The sequence below is a fragment of the Ambystoma mexicanum genome, chromosome 8 (genome assembly GCF_040938575.1).
Source record: "Ambystoma mexicanum isolate Mex_15411 chromosome 8, UKY_AmexF1_1, whole genome shotgun sequence".
In the NCBI taxonomy this organism is placed as follows: domain Eukaryota; kingdom Metazoa; phylum Chordata; class Amphibia; order Caudata; family Ambystomatidae; genus Ambystoma; species Ambystoma mexicanum.
The window spans coordinates 1121286845-1121313293 of NC_090929.1; the positions used below are offsets into that span (position 1 = coordinate 1121286845).

A 26449-nucleotide genomic window follows, 5' to 3' on the forward strand; every position below is an offset into this window, starting at 1 on the left:
CTCCTGTTAGCTGTGGGTTTCAAAATGGCCAGGCTCTCCTATGCTAAAAGCAGGAGCAAACTAACTCCCACAATTTCGAACCCTACTCTACAGCTCAGCTAGTTTTAGGGCTAGGGCTAGAGCTATGGGGCAGGCATTTCTAAGAGAACTGAACTACATATCTTAAAGTCCTCACTCCTGGTTTGCAGAGAAGAGCCACTTACTAAACATGGGCGTGCAGGCGATTCCTCTTCCATATCTGAGACCCTGTAGCTAGTATCTGCGGGGCCTGCATCTCGGGTGAGCAAGATGCAACAAGGAGATAATGTCTGTGAGGAAACACTGCACAAAAGGGATAATAAAAGTAGAACAAGTTTACACTTCAGAACTAGGCCAATGGTTTTGTTTCTTGTAATAATTGCTAATGCTCAGACTTGGTTGAATTGTATTAAATTAGGTTATTGTTACATTTATAATGCATAGTGCTCCATGCAGTCACCTGAAAAATTTCAGATTCAGGACAAGAAGAAGTCAAGCACTTAGCACTAATTTCCCACACTCTTAGCATTTTGTTGAGACGGGCCAGGAGCAGAGCATGTATTACATGTCAGATGTTCACATTACAAAATATGATTTATGTCCTTTAAATAGCTCTGTGTTAGCATCAAATGTAAACTCATCAAGGAAGCACAGTGTTGTCCATCAACGTGCGACTCCGGAAGGGCTTGCTGGAGTCAGATCATCAATCCTTACTTATTCTGTGTCTTGTTTACCACTTGTCTGCTGCTCCAACAACCAAAGCTCTGCTATTCTTTCAATCTGGCTGGCAGTTTGTGGAAAGCGTAGCCAGGTTGGGGCCTGCTCCTTGTGAGCTCATATGCAGTGCCATAGAACATTAGGTATATGAGACCAGCCCTAACCTCACCTTGTTTACTCGTTGATGTACATGCAGGTGAAAAAAACGAATCAACCACATTTTGGGTACTACAGTTTGGTTCTTTTTACATAATGAAACATGTTTTATGGTCAGAAAAACAAGTTGTTGTGTGAGGAGGTCAGCTTTCAGTTTGGCTTTGAAGAAATCAGTGCAGGCTGTTTCTCGGATAACCGGGGGAAGAGAATTCTATGCACATGGAGCATGAAGGAGGTCAAGAGTGCAAGCAAGAGCAAGCACTGAGGGGTGAGGTGCCACAAGGGTAGTCGAGCCAGAGCAGAGATTACGAGCATGCTTGTAGAGTTGGATAGAGACAGTGGTGCTTTACCATGGATAGATGTGTGAACGAGGAGAAGAAATGTAAATCCGGTCCTGTTTTTGTATCATCAGCTTGTAGGAGTGAACTGAGGGAGTTCAGAGAGAGTCCTGGTAGCGAAGTTAGTTACCTTGTCGAGAGGACAGAAAGCATAGTTGGGGAGACCAAAGAGCACAGTATTTCAGTTTAGAGAAGACACAAGTGATTAAGAGATGCTTGGTGATGAAAGTAAGGAGTGTAATACAAAGATTTAAAAATCCCAAATAAATCAGGGAAAGTCCCTAAAAGCCCAGGGCTTTTTGGAGAACTCCATGGACCCCAGGGAACCCTAGAAATATTCCACAGTCCAGGTAATTACCTTGCAGTGTCACTTGTAGAAGTTCCAGGGTTGAGAACAGTGCCCTTTAGGAAAGAATAGAAATAAGATAGCAATCAACCACATCGGACACCAGCGGAGACCCAGAAATAGAGAGCCAGTGGGAGGGTTCATGACCCAGCAGCCCCAGCAACACAGAATCTGAGCAGGATTCAGCCCCCAATGTTAGCCAATGGGTAGATTTGGTACAAAGGGACCTGCAGAACACTACAACCACAGACCCTGGGGACCTCTGAGAGTGAGTAGCTGGAATAACCTGCAAGGCCAATGACCAGCAGTAAGTACAGTGCTTGTTTGCAGACAGTGAGTTCCCAGAAGGCAAAAAAACCTGGTTAGTAAAGGCTTCTTTTTAAAGGGCAAAATGAATGATCCACTCGCCCATGGACTGGCGCCACGAGCCAACAACGACCCCAATGGCCCAAAAGAAGAACAATGATCCTTCACAGGAGTGCGGCGCACCATCCAGCAGTGAAATCAATGACCGTGTTGGCTCCAGGAGGATGAAGGAAACTGCAGTTCCGACACCGGCTCAGCAGGCAAATGTGGATGGATCACTGGCAAAAACAGCCTGGCAGCAGAACAGTGGTGACGAGCAGAGATTTAGATTTTCCAGTTTGTTGGGGTCCCAACATCCTTCCAGGCCGCGACAGCTCCTAAAATCAAAGCGGAAATACCCTAGTGGGAAACAGCTTTAAAGTGCAGTAAAATGGCCCCAGGATGGAAGGCATGTCCCCAGCAGATGATGATAAATAAGATGAAGAAAACTCGGGAATGACACCCAACAGCAAAAGACCCAAACCAGAGCTATGCAAAGACAACTTCATCGAGCCAATATGGCAAGAAGATAAAATGCATCAACATTGGGAAATGGCAAATAATCCTAGAACAGTTAAGTAGAGCTTCTTTAGTTCCAAAGATCCAGCAGCAGGAACACGGTTTCCTTTATATTTAACCTTCACTCGAAGCATCGGACTGCTGCCATCCCACCAATCCCATTAGTGGATTTAAAACAAATGTTTTAGCAGCCAGCCAATCGGGTTGGCCCGAAAAAAAAAAACCCCAAAGACTCATGCACCACGCCACCCCCACCCGCAGGGAGTGTAGTGGCCTGCCCAAGGACACAAACTGGTCTAAACCAGTCCAAACCACTGTAGAGGCTGCCATCTTGAGCTCACAAATAAAATCCCATATTGGCAGAATGCCCATTTTAAGGCCTGCCTCATGATTTTTCTGAGCAAAGGAAGTCCCTAAAACAAAATGTCAGAGTGGGATTTGAAAAACCTGTTAGTACCCGAGTGGTTACTATAAAGGTGCATTGTGCTACTTATGCAGTAATGCAGCTTGCCCCCCTAGTGAAGCCAAAACTAAATATCGGCTGCCACCAGTCTACCTACTTAAACCAATGCAGGGCGATAAAATCACCCTAGGACAAACTTACAGTTCTAGATAGGCACTCCCTGGAACCGGGCGACCTACTAACATATACCCTAAGTGTAAGGGATGTAGTGGCTGGGCCATCTGACCACCATAATAAATGAAAACCACAAAAAATAGAGGGAAATAGTAGAGATGCCATCAAATGAGGTAACAAAACCCCAGAAATTGAGTTCTGCCTTAGCACACAGGCACACACACAACCAACCACTCTCACTAGGGTCTTCACACCGCAGTTCCAATCACATCTCAGGCCCCTTTCAAAGATTTGAAAGCCTTCCAATCAGTGGAGTCTATTCTCCTTTATGGTATACTGGCATACTCAAAGGGGCCTTTGTGAGCTCTGAATCAGAGCTTCCATAAGCAAAATAGCCAAAATAGCTTTTCCCACAGTGAAACATTAAAAAACAGTCGCAAAGACACTGGCCAGGCCAAAAGTAGCCCCTTTACATCACTTCAGCGAGCAAGTGGCTACCATTCTCGTAAAATGGCTACACTGCTGTACAGCCATAAAGGTTCACAGCTGCCACCTGCTTGCACCATTGACACATTAGGTCAGTGAGCAAACTAACGGAGGGTCAAAATGTGAATCTTTGCTACTACCCTTACCATTAGCTACTTTTAGGGGATTTGTCATAATCACCACTGGTGTAGCATTTTGGGCAACTAACCTTAGTGGAACTTTTCACACAAAGTCTGAACCAATCTCTTCCTTTGTAACAAGTAGCCATCAGTTAAGCTGAGACAAAGGCGATCAGGTATTTGGAGTAAAGTACAATGAAAAAAACACAAGTGCCTGTTAAGTAATATTGTCCACATGGGAAAGTGCAAAAGTACTCCATTTAGCGACACAGATGTATTGATTATAAAATACTGAAAGGTATGTTAAACTGTATACACGCATATACAATCACAGATTGGTGTCCAGAATGGGACACACACAACACTTCAGAATTCACAGTTTCAGTTGCAGCACTATTGAGAGAGAGATTCCTCTCTAGCTCAGGGGCAACGTGTTTGTCTTGGAAGCAAGACAACGTGGTGCAACACAGGTTTGAATGCCGATCCTGCACTTAGAAACCACTCACTGGTATTAAATGTGTTATAAATGAACAATAAAATAAATGAAAGAATGTAGGTGTTCGAGATAATTATATAAACATAGATCGCAACAGGGCCAGTTCTTCTCAGTTTCCAAAACTCTGCGTTAATATGAAATTGAGTTATAACTATTTCATACTGTCTATCAAGTGCTAATATAAAGGTTTTCTTAATGTGACCCCGTAATATTTTAGTAACCCTGGTTTGACATTGTTGCGAGGCCTTCAGCGTATGTTTTCAATAGGAATAGTTATGTCTTATAATTAGTCGATCTGCCCTCCCCACAGGCAACATTTTACAGCCTTTGTCCCCGCTGGGTTCTCAACTCCTTTGTTCAAGAAACACATGTTTAGAGGAAGGGTTCCTCCCTGTCACAAGGTTATTAGTTGCTATGGAAACGAGAATAAGATTCCTGTGGAAATAAGGTAGGAAGTGTCTGGACAAAATAGTGCTACAACCTTGGCATGACCAACAACTGTATCACATCTGTCAGTTTGTTGGATAGAAGAGAAAGCCATGATTATCGCTAAGTTTAATGTTTCTATTTTCTAGGTCCAGGTTTGGTCAGAAGAAGAACCCACTACTACTCACAGCTCACCCTTCATCAAAGTCTCCCGGGGAGAAATGCAAGGTAAGCAAATGAAGAAACCACAAATGTCTTTGCGTAAAGAGAGCCCTACACCTTTTATATAAATCTCTGACGAGAAGTCTATTATTATTGGGGTATTTATTGAGCGCGGACTTATCTCCGGAAGCAACCCAGTGCTTTACAATTATAGGGGGTAGAATAAGGCTAGGGAGCAGAGAAACTAGGGAGTATGAACCTAAAAGGGGCATACCCCCATACCAACGACACCAGGCGCTAAACTCACTCAACACACTCTAGCCTCCATGGAACAACCCAACACAACTATATTATCTGGACCGATGATTAATGCCAGATCTTTAGTGGCTCACGCCACAGAAATAGCAGATATCCCAACATTTGAGGACCTGGACCTCCTAGCTGTTATGGAAACCTGGCTGCACTAGGCAACGGGCACAGCCGTTACACTAGCTATACGTGATGACTATCAAATAGTCAGAATGGATAGACCTAATGCCAGAGGAGGTGGCTTATCCATTATAGCTAAAGCTTAACTCGGCTAAGACTTTCAACTCTAACACCATTAAAATCATGTGAACTACTAACTGCCAAACTGGCCATATCCCACTGCCGTACCTTAACCATTTACTTAATATACAGGCCACCAGGACCCATTGGCACCTTCAAAGAGGACGTATCTAGCCTCCTAGCAAATAATACCAAAGACTCCTCTCAAATACTTATTCTGGGCGACTTTAACCTAGGATTTAATTATCCAGAGGACAAACGAGCTCACGCAATTGCAAATAGGCTCGATGAACATGGCCTATCCCAAAAAGTCCTCCCTCCAACTCATGACAAAGGAAGGACCCTAGACTGGGCAGCCACCTTGAACTGTCCTACTGTCATTACTACAATTACCACCCAACTATGGTCTGACCACTATCTTATCAACTTCGCCCTAACCCTAGACAGACAAATAGCCAAAGATAAAACTATGGCACCTACTCTCCCTACTAGATATAAGAAAAATATTACACCTGACAAACTTTTACCACTCTTCCTTCTCGCTATTACTGCTCTCTCAAGTAACTCAGATCCCGATTTACTTGTGGATCTATACAACAAGACCATGACCAAGGCCCTTGACACCATTGCGCGTCTTAAAGCTACGTAAGAGTAAACAGACACACCTTAATGCCTGGTTTACCCCCACCTTAAAGAACTAAGAACGCAAAAAAGAAAACTAGAAACTCTATGGCAACACTCCCCTACAGACAAAAACAAAATGCAACTAAAATAAATTTCTAAGAACTACAAAAAGGTTATTATCAGCACAAAAAAAGATGTCTTCAACGAAAGAATCTCTAATGCCAGTTCCAATACTAAGGAACTGTTTGTAATCCTTTGGGAATTAGAATCACCCATTCCTCCACCTGACAACTTACCCAAAGACAAACAATGGCGCCCCAGCATCCAGAACGCCTTAGCCAACAAAATAACAACTTTGCAAATTTAAAATTGCCAAAAGAATAATTCTCTGCTCTCTACCGAGTCACCAACCTCCAGCCTCACGAATAACACGCCAGGTCCAACACTATTTAAATTTACCAAAGTTATCTATTCAAGAAACTGAAAAAGTCATTGCATCCCTGAAACTGTAAAGGCGACAATTGCCCTGCCCAAATAATTGAGGATGCCGCTAGAGATTTAGCCCCCCCATCTCTAAACGAATTAATGTCTCATTCTCAACCAACACTGTCCCAAGCAACTTAAGAGTCCTGGGTTTTACCTCTTCTCAAGAAACAAACACTAGACCCTTCTATCCCCACGAACTACAGGCCCATTACCACAGTCCCCTTCTTCCTCAAGATAATAGTGTATCTCCAAATTCAGAACTATCTTGAGACTAACCAGCTCTTGGGCTCCCGTCAATCAGGATTCAGCCCACAACATGGTACTGAGACAGCCTTAATTGACCTCAAGGCTCAAATAGATGAGCTCAACGACAAAGGAAACACTGCCATGCTACTCCTCCTCGACTTGTCAGCGGCCTTTGACTTGGTGGACCACACAGTCTTATGTAAACACCTGGCATCGGCTGCCCACTTCTCGAGCGAGGCCATAGCCTGGGTCCAGTCATTCCTTGACAACAGGACTATGCGGGTTTTCTCCACCTCGGCATCGGCTGACCCAATCCAGACATGTGGCGTGCCACAAGGCTATTGTGTCTCGGCCACTATGTATAATGTATTTACCGAGCCCCTATTCGACAAATTGGACAGGCTGGGTGTCACCTACACTAACTATGCAGATGATACCCAGATCCTCATTCCCCTTTTGGGCAATTTTGTCTCTGATACGGCCTTGGTAAATGAAATATACATCCTCATTCAGGCATGGATGGCAACTCACGGCCTCTGCCTGAATGACGATGAAACAGAGATCCTGATTCTTGGCTCCGCCGCCAATCTAAAAATACTTGACAACAACTACGCCGTTTTCAATATTGATGGCAATACAATCACAGTAGCCAAAGAAGTGAAAACACTTGGCTTCTATCTTGACTCTACCTTAACCTTGCGGAAACAGGTAAACACCTTGACTTTATCCACAGCCTATACCTGTAAACTTATTAGATCATGTAGGTCATTCCTAACACAAGCTAGTTGCATTATCCTAGCTAATGCTCTAATATTATCCAAACTTGACTATTGCAACACCCTTTATCTGGGAGCCAAATAATTACATCACCAATAAAATCCAGACACTGCAAAACAATGCCCTCAGAACTGCCTAGAATCTACCAGTTAAGAGAACATGTATCTAACACTAGAAGAGATCATCATTGGCTTAAAATCAGTGATAGGATCCTCCTCAAAACAGTGTCACTCACGTTCAAATGTCTGAACAACACAGCCCCTCTCTATCTCATGGAAAGAATAGTCAGAATAACATCAATGCGCCCTTCAAGAATGGCCATCTCCCACTGTCTGCAAATACCTAGATTTAGGTTAAAAAAACAGGTGATAACAGCTTCCTAGTAAAAGGTGCCCAGTACTGGAATGCACTGCCTCTTAACCTCAGAATATATCAGTCATACTACAGCTTTAGGCGTTACACTCTGAACTGGATACGATCCAACAACCAGTATGACTAACACTTTAGCACTAGCCCTGGAACTTTCATCCGCTTGAACCTCTGTACTTCGCTCCACACTATACCTCTCGCCGACTCTGTAACCCTGTTTTTAATGAAACGTCACTGGACTACCTAATTACACAATGTATGTATTATACCATACCTGTACTCAACTTTGTATCTAAGCTACAAGTATTACATTGCCACTGTAATTTGTATATAGGCACGTGATTACCTGATGACAGAATATGTGCAGTGTACCCTGCCTTTACCTGTACTCAACCATGTAACTAAGCTATAAGCATCCCTCATATTTTGTTGTGCCCAGTTACCTAAGGGTTTGGTGCGCCCTACAAATTAATAAACAAACAAACTTGCTTGGCTCATTTGGTTTTGGGTGCACCAGTTGGTTCTTAAGGCTACCTTGCAGGGGGACCCAGGCATCCATCTATTGTAACACTAATACCTCCCTTAAGGATAGTAATTCACGGGAACCCAGACCCCCCGGCCCCCTTTCTTTTTACTTTGAGGGTTTTTCCCCTTAATCAGTGTAGCCCGCCAGGCTGGTACACACTTTTATTATTTCCTGTGGTGTGACTTAGTCATTTTAGCACTATGTGCCCTAAGTAGTTAAACTTTTAATTTAAGTCCTGTAATTTAATCACACTGCCGTTGTTGGCTGTCTTCCTTGTGGGTAGAGGTGGACAATTGCCATATATGTTGTAGTCTTTACAGGTTCGGGCCAGCAGAGCCCAGTAAGTAGCCTTTGCGAGCTTGGAACTGGGCAGAAAGCCTGTGACAACCTAATCGGCATCTAAGCCATAGTGATGCCATCACTGCAGCTGACATGATTGGATAGCCGTTCAAAGTTTGCATGTTGCAGGCCCTCTGATGCTGTGGTACCTTTAGCCCAGGTGTCTGTGGAGCCATTCAGGAGGTTGACCTCTGGAACGTGGAATTCAAAGCATGAGAGGCCACAGAGGGATCTCAGTAAGCTGCTGTGCTGCTGAAGCCAACTCCCAGAAGGCAAAACTATAATCCCTATTCTCCCTTAAACTTAGGGGCACAAACAGTACGCAGTCCTGTAACCTCATTGGACGTCTTATCCATGCTTGTGGAAGACAGGGGTCTGTTGCTTGCCTGCATCAAACGGAGTAGGGAATCCTCTGTGATAGGACTTTGTGCAGCCTTCAGTGCTGTGTAACATTTGAGTCTGTGGCTCTGCTGCTGCAAAATGCTTCCCTTGCCTTCTGTATCTTTGTGGTCCATTATCATTGTTGGTACAAAATAAGAGGTTCTTCACTGAAAGGCTAAAGTCCAGTCTTTGGGTATTCTGAATCCTGTAATTGTGATCAAAGACTGGGATCCATAACTCACTGGACCCTTCTGCCAGATATAGCCACCTTTGCACCCATGACCCCGGGACCCGATACCACAACCAACAACATTAGCCCACCATCCCGTGTTCGAGCAGGAGCTCACACCCCCAGCACTGCAGGAGCAGTGCTACAACAAGGCCATACATTCGTTAGCATATAGGGAAGCCGGATGGCCCCTATGCACGCCGCTTCCAGATCAAGAATTTTGCTGCCTAAAATTGCGGAACGACCGCCTTTCTTCCTGCGGTGCACCGCCTAAACCTGCATTTACAGAGCAGGTCAGATGCAGAAGAATGCACTGCCCATACTCCGCTGGTCTCCATTGTTTGCCACGAGGCAAACTCCTTTCAAGATGGCGGCCCGTCGACACGGCCCACCAGCTACATCCTGAAAGCCCCAGCTGCACCCAACCTGTGCACCGATTGGCTCCCGGGCCTTACTTCCCAGCCAATGAGAGCCAGCAGGCGAGAGAGCCGGACTCCACACAAAGGCAGTCACACAAGGCTACCCCTGTCTTGAGCCTGTCCGGAGCCGTAGGAGCCTGGGGTCCGTACCTCTGCCCGCTCTGCTCCAGGTAAGCTGTTATTGCTACTTTGCTCCATGCAACATCTACCGCCATTTCACATCTTATCAATACATGTTGCCTAGAATCGCCGTGACAGCGATTGACTCTCTCCAGCTGGAACTCTGTACCTTTTGTGTAACTACACATAGACACTCTAAACGCTCACCTGGTTCCCACAGAGGCGCGGCGTTGAAGGCGCAGAACTCTGAAGATGGACAGGAAGGGCCCCTCTATTCTGGCTTCCCTGGCTCGTTGGATACCCTCCTGTGCGTGAAAAGGGAGTATTACCAACTGTGGAACAATGCTCAAGCCTCCCACTCCCTTCCAACCCTCCACGATACCTCCTCCACGATTCCCTGTGAAGCCTCACCTTAGGGTTTGGAAGGATGAGCTCTCCATCCTGCTTCTGATCCAGGGGCGCGTTGAAACCCAGTTACTTCACTGGATTGAGGATTGATGGGAGTTCAGGTAAGCTTGACTGTTCAGGTAAGGCGCTGTAAAAGTTCTGTTCAAAAGTTCAAGCTTAATAATAATGTTCGTTGTCTAATTGCAGCAAGCGCTAATGCTTATGTCTTTTTCCCCTTAGGGGCCGGGGTTCGGAGTGCCGGAGATATGGCGCCGACCCGAAGTGAAACAGTTCTGGATGAGCGCTCAGGTAATGTCTTTGCATTTGCTCATTCAATGTCTTTGTCTTTTTTCCCCATAGGGGCCGGGGTCCGGAGATGCCAGGAAGCGGCAGGACCCGAAATGCAGTGGGAATAATCCAACAGGTAAGACTTAAAAGGAAACTGAGCTTTCCTTATTCCTTTTCTCCCTCTCACCTTTGTTCTTGTCTTTTTTCCTCTTGGCGCCGGGGGGTAGCTGAATCCGGAAGATCGCTGCTGAAGATGGAAGCGCCTTGCAAAGGTGAGTAAAATGCAGCGCTGCAGCGATCGAAACGAAATGCCTTTAAAATGATGTCTTCCTTTTCAGGGCCGTTGGAGAAATGACTCCGGGATGCAGATTTAGCAGGTAAGGGCTTTTCTTCTTCTATTCTCTTCCTTTCTCCCCTTGCAGGTGTTCCAGGGTGCTGGCAGGCGTGGCTGAAGTCAGGATGCAGGAGCTGACACGGTGAGCGTCCAGCTGCTAGGTGCAGAACAACGCAAAGCATGTGTGGCTGTTCGGGTGGGGTTTAAATAGCCTTGGAAGAAGTTCCTGGTATGCATCCTTCCACCAATCAGGTATGTATCCTTCCCCGACCACACCCGGGTGGTGAAGTAGTCCTACAGGTTAAGTAGTCCCATTCAGGCCTCAAGAGGGCCTGGATGAAGCAGCAAGGTCTGCATCAGGTAAGTGTGCACCCAAGCACTTAAACACATATCCTCTTCTATGAGCCTGGCGCCTAAGGCGCCAGGACTGGGGTCCGCTATGAGCCTGGCGCCTAAGGCGCCAGGACTGAGTCCAAAGGGCCCCGACTTGGGCCCGCTGAGACTTCCCTGGGGAAAATGATGTCTGCCTCTGGGGTTGCTGGGCCCGGCCTGGCTCCTTAGAGGTAGGCATCATGACAGTACCCCCCCCTCAAGGCCCCTCCCAAGGTCTTTTCCTCCGGGGGTTTTGGTTTGTGCGGGAATCTTCGATGGAATCTTTGAATTAATCGTGGTGCGTGAACATAGTTACTGGGTTCCCAAGATCTTTCCTGAGGTCCATATCCTTTCCAATCAACAAGATAGAAGAGTTTCGACTTAACTATCTTGGAATCTAAAATGTCTTTCACTTCGAATTCTAATTCTCCATCAATTTGGACAGGGCCTGGGGGCTCAGACAGTCTGGTTCCAGGTTGTACTGGTTTTAGAAGAGATGCGTGAAAAACGGGATGAATCCGCATGTTGGATGGTAAATCGAGTTTAAAGGCCACTGGGTTGATAATAGCTTTGATGGGGTAAGGCCCAATGAATCTGGGATTAAAAGTTTGCTGACCCTTGAGGGGTAGATGTTTAGATGCTAGCCATACCTGATCTCCTACTTGGTAAGGAGGAGTTTTACTTCGGTGCAAATCAGCGTTTTTTTATACTTTTTCTTGGCTTGCTGTAAGTGGGTTGTAGCTTCTTTTGAAGGCTTGGGTTATTGTGGAATGTAGGTGATTTACTGCAGGCATCTCCAGGGTCAGAGGTGGATCTAGGTCAGAGGTCCGAGGATGGTGACCATACAGGGTATAAAAAGGAGTCTGTCCGGTTCCAGAATGCACTGAATTGTTGTATGCATATTCTGCAATCCAAAGGATGTCCTTCCAATTCAACTCGGATTGGTGTAACATGCACCGCAGATATTGCTCGAGAGTCTGATTGGTTCTCTCGGTTTGTCCGTCGGTCTGGGGGTGGTGGCTAGTGGATAACCGCACGTCTATTTGTGCTAGTTGGCAACATTTCTTCCAAAAGTGGGAGATAAATTGACTTCCACGGTCTGAGACTAATATGGAAGGGAAACCATGTAACCGCACTATATTTTCCATAAATTCCTTGGCCAAGGTGGAAGCTGACGGCAATCCTTTTAAAGGGATAAAATGGGCCATTTTGGAGAATAGTTCCACTATTACGAGAATCGTGTTGTAACCACCACAAGGAGGCAGGTCAGTTATAAAGTCCATTGACAAGGTGTGCCAAGGTGCTGGTGGAATGTCCAAAGGTTGAAGTAGGCCGGCTGGCCTTTTCTTTTGACTCTTATTTTGGGCACAGATTCCGCAAGACAACACAAATGACTTTGTCTTTTCTCCAAGAAGGCCACCAGAAGTGGCATTTGATCTTTTCTTCTGTTTTCCCGATACCGGGGTGTCCTTCCATTAATGATTCATGATGACGGGTAATGACAAGTTCCTGCAATTCTTTACTTGGCAGAAATAACCGCTCTTGGAAGTAGGGTAAATCATCCTTAACGGTGTAGTGAGGACCCTTTTGACTCCATTCCAGTAAGGCAGAAGAGTCAAAAAGCTGTTTTACTTGAGCTTGGATGTCCTCAATGGTTTGCAATGAAGTCAAGCCCAGAATTCTTTGTTCCGGTATGATTGGCACAGGTTCTAAACTCGAATTGGGTTCTTCCATGCCTATCCGGGATAAGGCATCTGCCTTACCATTCTTGCAGCCAGGGCGATAGGTAATTACAAAATCAAATTCCGCAAAGAATAAAGCCCATCGGAGTTGTCGCGAAGATTGAGCTTTGGCCGTCTTTAAATACTGCAAATTTCTGTGGTCCGTAATTACGGTGATGGTGTGTCTTGCACCGAGAAGATAGTGACGCCAAGCCTTGAAAGCTGATTTAATAGCCAGTAGTTCTTTGTCGGTAATTGCGTAATTGAGTTCAGGTGGAGAGAATTTTCTGGACCAAAAGGCTACAGGGTGTAGTTGGTTAGTTTCTGGGTCTCTTTGCGACAGGACAGCTCCCATGGCCGAACTGGATGCATCGGTTTCCACGATGTAAGGGAGATCTGGGCGCGGGTGCTTCAATACAGGTGCAGAGGTGAATTTGGTTTTCAGGTCCTGAAAGGCTTGTTCAGCCTCAAGAGTCCATTCAAAGCGTTTATTTTTCTTTAGGAGAGCTGTGATGGGTTGAACAGTTCGAGAAAATTCCGGGATGAACCTTCGATAGAAATTGGCAAAGCCAAGCATGCTTTGCACTCCCTTCACAGAGCTAGGAGATGGCCATTTGAGAATGGCGTCCACTTTCCGCGAGTCCATTCGGATTCCTTGAGGTGTCAGGATGAATCCGAGAAACTCCACTTCTGTGGTATGAAAAACGCATTTTTCGAGCTTGGCAAATAATTTGTGCTGGCGCAATTTCTCAAGAACTGCCCTAACATGGTTTCTGTGATCAGATTCTGAGGAGGAATACACCAGGATGTCGTCAATATAAACGATGACACAAACATCGATAAGTTCCCGAAGAACATCATTCATGAAGTACTGAAAGGCGGCAGGTGCGTTGCACAAACCGAAGGGCATTACTTGATATTCGAAGAGCCCAAATTTGGTGCGGAATGCAGTCTGCCACTCGTCGCCCTCTTTTATACGTACCAGGTGGTAAGCTCCTCGGAGATCTAGCTTGGTGTACACACGAGCATCTTTTACTTGGTCGATAAGCTCAGGTATCAGGGGCAAAGGGTAACGATTCTTAATCGTTATCTGATTTAGGGCGCGGTAGTCAATACAGGCCCTAAGGTCTCCTTCCTTTTTAGGTACGAAGAACAAAGCGGAAGAGTCTGGTGACTTTGATGGGCGAATGAAACCATTGGCCAGGTATTGATCCAAATACTGGCGCAAATGCAGGTTCTCAGGTTCAGTAAGAGCATAAATCCTACTACTAGGTAGTTGTGCATTGGGTACCAAGTCGATTTGGCAATCGTAAGATCGATGGGGAGGTAAGGTGTTAGCCTGCTCTTTCTGAAAAACGTCTTGGAATTCTTGGTATTCAGATGGTAGCTGTACAGGGGTGGAAGTTACAGAGGCTAGACCCATAGCTGGATTCCTTGGGTAACAGGTTGGTTCACAATCAGGAAAAGTTATCTTCTTTGCTCGCCAGTCTATTCTCGGATTATGTGTTTCTAACCAAGGGATTCCAAGAAGTACTTGAAATTGTGGGGCCTTGATCACATCAAACACGATTGCTTCCCGATGTCCGTCCTGACCCACCAGAGTGATTTCAACTGTGGAATGCGTTACAGGCCCTGAGGCTATTTCGGTTCCATCAACTGTAGTAATTACATCTTGGGTTACTTTCGGGCGGAGAGGAAGCTTAGTCCTGGAAGCCAATTCACGGTCTATGTAATTTCCAACAGCTCCACTGTCTATGTATGCTTTTATAGCATGCAACTGCTGAGGCTGTTTTGGGTTCACAAGCACCATTGGCATGACAAAATGCGAGGTCAAAGAGTTTGTTTTCAAGCTCGGCAAGCGGACCCCTACGCTTGTCGGGCTAGGTCGTTTCCCGAACAAGGTGTCAATAACTCGCTATCAGTGGCTCCAACCACCTTCTTGGGTGGTTTAACTGGACAACTTTGAAGAAAGTGACCGGAGGTTCCGCAATACAGACAAAGTTGCATTTGTCGCCTTCTCTCTCGTTCCTTCTGCGTTAATGGTCCTTTAACACTGCCAATTTGCATAGGTTCGGAAACGCCAGTACTCTTGGAGTTAACGTGGGTCTTGATAGGTACTCTGGTTTCATACTTGAGCCGATCTGCTTTTCTATTTTGAAGTCTGTGATCAAGTTGAACCACTAAGTCTATGTAGTCTGCGCAGGCTTGGGGTGGATCTACTATCTGAGCTATAACATCTTTAAGCTCTCCGCGCAGGCCTCAATGAAACAATGTGATCCTTTTATTTTCAGGCCATCCGGTTTCCACAACTAGTCTATTAAAGGTGGCGATATAGGACAAAAGATCCTGATTACCTTGTCGTAAGGATAGCAGTTCGTTGTCAAGGGCCGGTCCCTGCGAGTGTCGAGCGAACAATCTTTCCATGCTGGCCTGGAAGCCCTGGAAATCCCGGAGAATGGGATCATCCTGATTTACCAATGGAATAGACCAATCGGCAGCACAGCCACTGAGGTAAGATAGTACAAAGGCTACTTTGGTCTGGTCGTTGGGGAAGGCCCCGGGCCTGGATAAAAAGTGTAAACGGCATTGGTTCATAAAAACGGCATATTTCTTGGGATCCCCCGCAAAACGTTCCGGCGGGGCCAAAGGCATGTGTCCAGGTAGATTGATTTGTACCGGGTTATTCGAATCCATTGTTGTAGAAATATCTCCGGAAACAGGTAAGGGAGTGTGCTCTGCCTGGCCCTGCAATAACCTTTTGGCCAGATCATCAGTTCTTTCCTTGGATAGGATTAGTTCCCTTCTGAGAGCATTAGTCTCCTGGCGGGCTGAGTGCACTTCTGCCCGTAATTCCCCTAAAAGATGGGCCAGCTGATCTGTCTCGGAAGTCTCCATAGCGCCCAGGTGGGAAATTGTGGTAAGGCTTCACGTTCTGTAACGCTCACCTGGTTCCCACAGAGGCGCGGCGTCGAAGGCGCAGAACTCTGAAGATGGACAGGAAGGGCCCCTCTATTCTGGCTTCCCTGGCTCGTTGGATACCCTCCTGTGCGTGAAAAGGGAGTATTACCAACTGTGGAACAATGCTCAAACCTCCCACTCCCTTCCAACCCTCCACGATACCTCCTCCACGATTCCCCGTGAAGCCTCACCTTAGGGTTTGGAAGGATGAGCTCTCCATCCTGCTTCTGATCCAGGGGCGCGTTGAAACCCAGTTACTTCACTGGATTGAGGATTGATGGGAGTTCAGGTAAGCTTGACTGTTCAGGTAAGGCGCTGTAAAAGTTCTGTTCAAAAGTTCAAGCTTAATAATAATGTTTGTTGTCTAATTGCAGCAAGCGGTAATGCTTATGTCTTTTTCCCCTTAGGGGCCGGGGTTCGGAGTGCCGGAGATATGGCGCCGACCCGAAGTGAAACAGTTCTGGATGAGCGCTCAGGTAATGTCTTTGCATTTGCTCATTCAATGTCTTTGTCTTTTTTCCCCATAGGGGCCGGGGTCCGGAGATGCCAGGAAGCGGCAGGACCCGAAATGCAGTGGGAATAATCCAACAGGTAAGACTTAAAAGGAAACTGAGCTTTCCTTATTCCTTTTCTCCCTCTCACCTTTGTTCTTGTCTTTTTTCCTCTAGGCGCCGGGGCGTAGCTGAATCCGGAAGATCGCTGCTGAAGATGGAAGCGCCTTGCAAAGGTGTGTAAAATGCAGCGCTGCAGCGATCGAAACGAAATGCCTTTAAAATGATGTCTTCCTTTTCAGGGCCGTTGGAGAAATGACTCCGGGATGCAGATTTAGCAGGTAAGGGCTTTTCTTCTCCTATTCTCTTCCTTTCTCCCCTTGCAGGTGTTCCAGGGTGCTGGCAGGCGTGGCTGAAGTCAGGATGCAGGAGCTGACACGGTGAGCGTCCAGCTGCTAGGTGCAGAACAACGCGAAGCATGTGTGGCTGTTCGGGTGGGGTTTAAATAGCCTTGGAAGAAGTTCCTGGTATGTATCCTTCCACCAATCCGGTATGTATCCTTCCCCGACCACACCAGGGTGGTGAAGTAGTCCTACAGGTTAAGTAGTCCCATTCAGGCCTCAAGAGGGCCTGGATGAAGCAGCAAGGTCTGCATCAGGTAAGTGTGCACCCAAGCACTTAAACACATATCCTCTTCTATGAGCCTGGCGCCTAAGGCGCCAGGACTGGGGTCCGCTATGAGCCTGGCGCCTAAGGCGCCAGGACTGAGTCCAAAGGGCCCCGACTTGGGCCCGCTGAGACTTCCCTGGGGGAAAATGTCTGCCTCTGGGGTTGCTGGGCCCGGCCTGGCTCCTTAGAGGTAGGCATCATGACACACTCCCCCAGTAAAGCTTTAATCTCAGAACGCTATATAATACTATCTCATACAATGCTCTCTAATGTATAATCTGAACGTCTGTCATAATGTACCCGCATGGATATATACTAACTCAGCACCTGCATATGTAGACAGGATACGGTCATAGATACCTAATACATAAAGCAATTTGATTGAAATCCACACTTACTGCCCAGACACTCTTAGCATTGTCTCATTTGTCTCTCGCCTCCACTGTATGCATGCTGCTTAGAGAGCTACAGATGCATTATATATGTACCCTCTCACCCATATAAGTATCACTACTTGTCTTGCCTCAAGGTAGCTATATTTTTGCATTTTAGTCACTGTCTGATTACCACATCTAGGTGCCCTTACTCATTGCATTTTAGCCTTGTTGGGACTAGTGCTTTTAGGTGCCTCCTATGCTATGTATTTTAGTCACTGCCTATTCGTGTCTCACAGATGTGTGCCCCTACTAGTGAATGGCATCTAGACTGCATAGATTCTGCCACACTTGGTAAAATACACCTAGCATTTTAACGTGCCTGTTCTTAGTCATTTAGTTATCCGACACCCAGTAACTTAGATTGCCTGAAACCCTAGTGGCATTGCTAGCCACCAGGGATTGCCTTGCACTACGTCAAGCTTACTTAATATCTATACTATAATGGTCATGGCCACGCTTCATGCCCCCCGTACCCAGAAGTGCCATACCGAAGCCCCCCTATGCATGTCAGCTCTCGCGCCTCCGTTCCCACCCATCACTCTCAAGGTACTCAACTACTCTGGCCATACCAGCCACTTGCACCAGGCCATACCAGGCCAACTAGCCTATACCTCTCAGCCTATTCGAACTCACGAGAGAAACCTCAAATTACGCGCCAGACTCCATAAACTTTGAGCCACTTAGAAGATCTCTTCCCGCTATAAAGTGTACAATGAAAGGCCAACATACCAGGATATGTAATGGCCCCAATCCCCATCACTCCCCACCAGTGAACATAAATACCCAAACTTTCAAGCTCGAGATAAATACTTAAAATTCGGCTCCAACTAAAATGGACCATGAAGGACATTACTTTATGGGTGCACTGCTTAATGTAAGATCCCTAGTGGCACACGCCATCGACCTAGCTGACCTAATTATAGAAACCAATCTAGACTTCCATTGCTATAACCGAGACCTGGCTACACAGTGCGGCAGGTCCATCACTCATGTTGGCCATTCCTGACGGTTACACCATATCCAGGCAGGACCGAGAAGGCTCCCGTGGAGGTGGAATCGCCATTATATCCAAAACAAACTTATTACGACTAGCCCCTGCCACAACCATGCAATCGTGTGAAACTCTCACTGCGAAAATCCCCATAAACACCCAAACTCTATCTATTCATCTAATTTACAGACCTCCGGGTCCATTTGGAACCTTCAAGGAGGATTTGCATAGCCTTCTGTCCAACAATACCAAAACTACCTCACAACTGCTGGTACTAGGGGACTTTAACCTTGGCTTCAATGATCAAGCAGATGCTCATGCATCAACTATAGCCAATACCCTTAACACCTTAGGACTAACCCAAAAAGTTAACACCCCTACCCATGTGAAGGGTAGAATACTTGACTGGATCGCTGATTCCAACTGCTCAGCCATAGTCTCCTCTATTATGCACCTATCCTGGACCGACCACTCCCTGGTGTCCTTTAACCTACTAACTACGAAACCACCCAATCCAGTCCTTACAGGTGGCTTCACCATGCCCCACAAGAAACAAAAAGAATATTACAGTGGGTAATATTCCCTTGGTCCTTCCAACCTTAAATGCACTGCCAGACAACCTTGACCCTAGTACATTGGTCAACGAATACAACAACATTATGCGTACCACTATGGACAAAGTCGCCCCACTCAAAATGCGATCAAGCAAACCCAAGGCACATTTAAACAAGTGGTTCACGCCAGAATTTAAGGCCCTGCGTTTAACCAAAAGAAAATACGAAACAGACTGTAGATGTCCAACAGAGGAGAACAAAGTTAACCTAACTAACATCTCCCGGCACTACAAAAATGAAATCTGCCTAGCAAAGCGTAACTCTTACAGTGTTCGTATTGCCAACTCTAACTCAAGCATGAAGGAACTCTTCTCCATCCTGAAAGTACTTGAGTCTCCCATTGCCACACCAGATACCTGTATTAAGGACCAGACCTGGTGTACAGATATTCAAACTGCCCTAGAAAATAATATTACCACACTACAAAACAAAATCCAACTAAAAAAAGAATCCTTAAACCTCCCAAATAAGCCGCCACTCAACGACACCACCAACGACCCTATCGACAAATTCTCTTTCACTAAAACTACCACCTTAGAGGTAGAGAAAACCATCCTTTCCCTCAAACCCTCGAATTGCAAAGGTGACATCTGCCCAGCACAACTATTAAAAGACGCCGCCAGAGACCTCTCACCATTCATTTCCAAACTGATAAAAGCCTCCATTGCCTAAGGTAACATCCCGGCTAACCTAAAACAATCATGGGTGCTCCCGCTTCTCAAGAAGCAGACTCTAGACCCCCTCATCCCCACCAACTATCGGCCCATTACTATGGTACCTTTCTTGCTGAAAATACTAGACAAGGTTGCCTATACACAAATCCAAAGACACCTTGAACTACACAATCTATTGGGAGCTAGACAATCTGGTTTCCGTCCACTCCATGGAACTGAAACTGCCCTCATTGATTTAAAGACCCAAATAGATGAACTGAGAGATCAAGGTAAGACAGCACTCCTCCCTCTACTTGATCTCTCAGCTGCTTTCGATCTAGTGGACCATAAGGTCCTTTGCAAACACTTGGACACTGCTGCACACTTCTCCACCCATGCCGCTAAATGGATTGAATCCTTTTTGAGCGAGAGAACAATGAGTCTTCTCCCCTTCGGCAGCTGCCGACCCTTCACCAATCATGTGTGGAGTCCCTCAAGGCTCTTGTGTCTCACCGACCCTATACAACATATTCACCAAACCCCTCTTCGATGATCTGGACCTTCTAGGTATCACCTACACTAACTATGCAGATGATACACAGATTCTCCTCCCGCTTTCTGGGGATCACAGCAAGGACAGGGAGTTGTGAATAGGGTGTACCTCATTATTCAGGCATGGATGGCATCCCATGGCCTATGCCTGAATGATGATAAGACCGAGCTGATCATCCTGGGCACGCAGGGCAATATCAACAAGTTAGGCAAGGACTACTCCATGTTTAATATAGATGGCAATAGCATTAAGGTTTCGAGAGAAGTAAAAAACACTAGGTTTCTATCTCGATTCCACCATGTCTTTCACCAAACAAGTTAACTCCTTAGCTTCCACTACAGCTTATACCTGTAAATTAATAGGAGCAGGCAAACCCTTCTTATCTAACGATAGTTGTATGATTCTGGCGAGAGCCTTAATATTATCCCGACTTGATTATTGTAATGCCCTTTACAGTGGTGCTAACAAAACTATCACCAAAACGCTACAAATCTTACAAAATAATGCCCTCAGAGCTGCTCTAGGCATAAATAAAAGGGAATATATCTCTTCTATCAGACACCAATACAAATAGCTCTCCACCAACAATAAAATCCATCTAAAAATGCTCTCCTTGACGCACAAAGCCCTCAACAACGCTGCTCCTAGCTACCTGATGGACAGAATAAAAAAAAAAGAAATCTCCAGTAGATCGACAAGAACCCCCAACTCCAACTGCTTGGTAATTCCTAGATTTAAACTTGCTAAAATTGGCGGCACTAGTTTCTCTGTGCTAGCCGCTAAATGGTGGAATGCCCTGCCACACAACCTGAGAACAGACCAACCTTTCTTACACTTAGAATGAATCTTACCAAACACCTCAATGACAAAAATATGTAAGGTACTGATAGACACTTGTGTTATGCTACTTTACTGAATGTATTTTTTTTAAACGTATTTTATTGTCATTTGTATTAAATACATACAAATACAAGAAAATTAACTAAAACAATAAACATAAACAACAACAGTCTTCAAGGGAACAGTTCCTCTTACTTGGGTGGGCATGGGTGCAGATGGGGGTTCCGACATCTCGGGAAGTGGGAGGGATCTCGGTCAAGGAGATCGCCATGTCCAGGCTAGTGTGAGGGATCCTATATGGTAGAGTAATGGGGTTTATCAGGGGAGTTTATGGTCTACACTGAAGTGTATATCTCTCAGGAGGGCCTTCCAAGAGTCCAGGGTGCCACTCGCAAAGTCTCCGTCAGAGGCGATTCCATCTTGCCAGGCTCTGGTTTCGGCTGCAGTCCATCTCTCTAGTTCTTTTAACCAGCGTTCATGTCTAGGGCCCCCTGGTGACTTCCATGCCATGGCTATAGTTCTTTTTGCAAGGCTACATGAAATGTCCATCAACTTAACGTCATGTTTGTATTTGCTTGGTCTGGGGTAGGCCCCTAATAAGCATTCCCCGGGTGTCCATTCGTATCTGCTTACCCCGGCGTCAGTGCAGGTTTGTTTGACTTTGGACCACAGCGCCATTGTCCTGGTGCAAGTCCAGAACATGTGGATCAGATCAGCTTTGTCGTTTCCGCACCATGGGCAAGCCGGGGAGGCCTGTTTGTTGAAGGAGGCCACCCTGTGTGGGGTCATAAACGTCCGATACAGGACGTTTAGTTGTATCTGACCGAATCTGGAGTTTCTCGACACCTTCTTAGGGTATAGTAGCGTTCTTTCCCATTCCTTGTCTGTAAGCATAGTTTCAAGATCTGTTTCCCATTTCGCCTTCAGTGTCGCACTTTTGGGGTTGGGTTTATCGATGAGTCTACTATAGAGTCGAGAGACCGGTTTCCAGCCATCCGTGAGGTTGTGCATCTCTTGTAACAGTGGGTCCAGGGTGGGTTCCTCTGGCCAGTTGCACCAGATCTTCTTGGCGGTTTGTTTGAGCCGATAATACCAGAGGAACTGGCCGCTTGATAGCCCCTCATTAGCCCGCAGCGATTCTAAATCCCTGAATTCGCCCTCCTCAAACATGTCTCCCCATGTGTAGATTCCGGAGTCCTCCCACCTCCTGGATGTGGAGAGATCTGATTCTGTTTTGCACACTTTAACCAGAATGGGGTTGTCTGGAGAGTAAGGGTGTTTCACCTGTCTGATGTAGCAGGTTCTGGTCCAGATCTGCCTGCCAAGTTCGATGATCAGGGGGGGCATCTGGGGATTGTCGTAGAGGGCTCCAAAGAGTTTCCTTGGGGAATATTCTGGAGGGAGATTGTTTCAATAGTCCCAGCTCGGCTGATGGTTCGTCAGAAAGCCACTTCGTCACGTGGCTAAGCTGTGCCGCGAGATTATACAATTGGAGGTCTGGGAGTTGTATTCCCCCCTCCTTATATGGGAGGGATAGGATAGCCAAAATCAATTTATGCCTGGTAGGTCCCCATAGGAAGTCCCTGATAAGTGCCTCTAATTTCTTAAAGAAGGGCGGTCTGACGTAGTAGCATATGTTGACGAAGAAGTACAGAAATCGGGGGAGGAGTATCATCTTGACGATTGCTGCCCTGCCCACCATCGCAAGTGGGAGTCTAGACCACAATTTCATGGATCTGCGAAGGCTGGTTATTGCTACCTCTGTGTTGTGCTCGTGTGTGAGCATCGGGGTGTGACTCACATTAATTCCTAGGTACCGGAACGTGTCGAATTGCCACTTTATCCCAATGTCCGAGAGGTCAGTTCTTCTAAGCCTCTCAGGCTGGCCAAGGGAAAGGCGGAGGATTTCAGTCTACTGAATTTGATCCCAGAGTATTTTGCATAGTTGTCTAGTACATCCAATGTGATTGGTGCGTTGACCTGGGGATCTTTCAAGTATAAAAGGACATTGTCAGCGTACAGGGATATTATGTTATGTTCGTTGCCCACTTTGATGCCAGCGTCAAAGAATTGATTCCTAAAGTATATGGCAATTGGCTCAAGGCCCAATACGTATAGCATGGGCGACAGTGGGCACCCTTGTCCTTTTCCAGGATTCAGACACCGTTCTGCCAGTTTTTGCTCTTGCCATAGGAGAATTATAGAGTACTGTGATCCATCTGACAAAGCCCTCGCCAAACCCGAACCCCCTCAGCACCTCGATGAGCCACTCCCAGAAGATGGAATCAAAGGCCTTGATGGCATCGAGTGATAGTACTGCCAGGTCTTCCTCATTCTCATAGGTTTCGGCCATAATGTGTTGAAGCCTTCTCAGGTTGGCCGTGGTGTTGCGTCCTGGGACAAAGCCATTCTGGTCTTCGTGGATTAGGGACCCTACCACCCTAGCGAGTCTGCTTGCCAGTATAGTGGTGAGGATCTTACTATCATAATTTATCATGGCCAGAGGGCGATAAGAGTCAGTCAGTGGGTGGTTTGTTTGGATTGAGCATGGGATTAATTATTGTCTCTTTCATAGTGTTAGTTAAGACCCTGTTTTCGTAGGCCACCAGGTAGACCTCGTGGAGGATTGGGGTGAGGATGGATTCGTATGTTTTATAAAATTCAGGTGGGAGGCCGTCACTTCCGGGAGCCTTACAGGTGGCTAGCGATCGGATTGCACTAGTCACGTCTTCTGCTGTGATTTCCATCTCGAGTGTCTCTCCCTGTTCGCTGGATATTTTGGGGAGGCCTATCTCATCTAGTGTTTCTTTGATTTCGTCTCTGCCTACTTGTGTTTCGTGGGAGTACAATCTGGAGTAGAATTTGGCAAATGCTTCATTAATTCCCAGTTGTGTCTTGTGACTTGTCTCATTCTCGTCTAATATCTCTGTTGGGAGGTGCCTGGGACTTTCACGCTTACACAGCCAGGCCAGCAGTCTGCCGGGTTTGTCGGATTCCTTCTGAGACCTGGTAGTGTATGTCGCGAAGTCAAACTTCTCCAATCTGTCCCAGGAAGATTGGCACTTCTCACGGGCTTCCTTCAACTTTGTTTCAACTTCCGGAGTAATATTCGAGGTGGATTTTAGACGGGAGATCTCTTTTTCATGTGCTTCGAGTTCAGACCTCAATTGCCTACGAGTGCCTCCAGCTTTTGATATTATTTCTCCTCTGGTCACAACCTTCATGGCTTCCCACAGCATGCTCCAGGTAGATACGGAGCCTTTATTAATGTCAATGTATTCTTCTAGTTTTTCAGCGAGGTCTTCCCTGAATTCCGGGTCGGCGAGGGCTGCAGTGGGCATTCTCCACATGGGGATTGGTGGTCTAGGCCCTGTTAATTGCCATTGCATAATCAGTGGGGAGTGATCTGAGATTGATCTTCCTAAATATGCCGTGGTTTCTGCCAATGATATTTGTTCCCTGTCGATGAACAGATAGTCGATTCTCGTGTGGATCTTATGCGGGGCTGAATAATAGGAATATATCTTTTCAACAGGAAGTTGTTCCCTCCACATATCCACCAAGTCGAGTTGTTGCAGTGTTTCTGTCAGAGCACATGTTGCAGGGTTACTTGGAATGGGGGGGGTGGTGCAGACCTGTCCATAGAGGCATGCATGACGCAGTTGAAGTCCCCCCCCAGCCCCCATATAAAGGTCCTATTTCGGTGGTGTGCTATCTTTGAGCATATTGCCCTGAGGTGAGATGGTATCCCGTGTTGCGGGAAGTACGAATTAACTAGGCAGATTGGAGTCTGTTCGATGATGCCCCACATTATCACAAATCTTCCTTCTTTATCGGACTCGAATCCTTGCAATTGGAAGGGCACATTCGGGTTCACCCATGTGAACACCCCCCTTGAGTATTTGGAGTAGGGGGAACCTCTCCCGGTCCCAGCCTATCGCTCTATTATTTTGGACATGGTGTCTTCTGTAAGATGCGTCTCTTGTAACATTGCAATTGAGACCTTTTTCCTGCAGAGATAGGATAGATATTGTATTCGATTTCGTCTCAGGTATGAGCCCATCCCCCTCACATTCCACGTCATGACCTTGAGTTGTGACGCCATCGGGTCAATGTTTTGAGGCTGGCTGGCAGCTCATCCTCTGGAGCCTGTAGTGATGCCAATCTTAGGTTATTAGGCCGTTGACGGGAGTAATCGGGTTCTTCTCCCCCCAAGTTGTGGCATGCACCCATCCTGTGTTTCTTCGGCAATAGTGGTATGAAGACTGTATAACTAACAAAACTGTTAACAAAACTCAAACTGGTGCGCCCAGCGACTACATCATCGTTGTGGTGCTCGGGCGCTCTCGAGCCGTCCAGACCCATCCGGGTGTCGGGCGCGAGCAGGGTCGGGCAGCTGGCTGTCCCGACCCGGATTGTCTGCGGGGGAAGGGCTGGTGTCTGGCGGAGAGGCCGAACGAGGGCCGTTTCTGGTGTCCAGTCAACTGGTCGAAAAAAAACTGGTCGACTGCAATTTGGTCGACGCAATTTGGTCCAAAACCAAATGGTTGAATTTTTTTTTTATTTATATATTTATTTTTCGGGTTTTCGTTTAGTAAAAAAAGGGGTTTTTAGAGAAAAAAAAGGGGGTTGGGGGGGGGGGACCCCCCCCCCAAAAAAAAAGGGTTAAAATAAAAAAAAAAATTCGACCATTTGGTTTTCGACCAAATTGGTTCCACCATTTGTCTGGTCGACGAAATTTTTTTCGACCAAATGTCTGGCAACCGCCGTTTCTATGTAGCTAACTGTTAGTTGGATTACCTTCTGGGGTCCGGTTGAATGTGCTTGTTGTGGTCATTTGTGGCAGCGTGTGTCGTGTGCCGACGGTCTGAGAGACTCATTCTTCCATCTCGGGAGCATCTTTACCATCTGCAAGGTTGTTGTCTTCCAGCCACATGTTGGCGGCCGTTGGGTTTTCTAGGAATATGGCTCGTCCGTTGAAGATGACTTTCAGACGTGATGGGTAGAGCAGCCTGTATTTCAGGTTCAGTTGTCGGAGTCTTGCTTTTACCGGGACAAAAGAGTTCCTCTCCCTCTGCACTTTCTGAGTGTAATCGGGATAAATGGTTATTTTAGAGTCGCCACGTTCGATGGGGCCTTCTTCCCTGGAGTGGCAAAGGATAATCTCCCTATCTTGAAAGTTTAGGATTTTAGCAATTATTGGCCGTGGAAATGATCCAGGTGGGGGTCGCTTCTGGAGTGACCTGTGGGCCCTTTTGACCGCAAATCTTGCGACAATTTCCCGGCCCCAATCTCCTGTTGTAGCAAGGATTCTATATAGGCTGTAGTGTTCGGGCCTTCGTTTCCCTCTGGTACTCCTAGGATCCTAATA

The 26449-nt window shown here is 46.4% G+C and overlaps 1 protein-coding gene across 1 annotated transcript in view; it reads left to right on the top strand.

Annotated features, from left to right (window-relative positions):
- The window catches only part of ERCC6 (ERCC excision repair 6, chromatin remodeling factor), a 921458-nt gene that overhangs the window by 883221 nt on the left and 11788 nt on the right, over positions 1–26449 (top strand). Inside the window, exon 20 of the mRNA XM_069611154.1 lies at positions 4693–4771. Coding sequence (XP_069467255.1) covers positions 4693–4771 — 79 coding nt within the window. The remainder of the gene's footprint in view (positions 1–4692; positions 4772–26449) is intronic.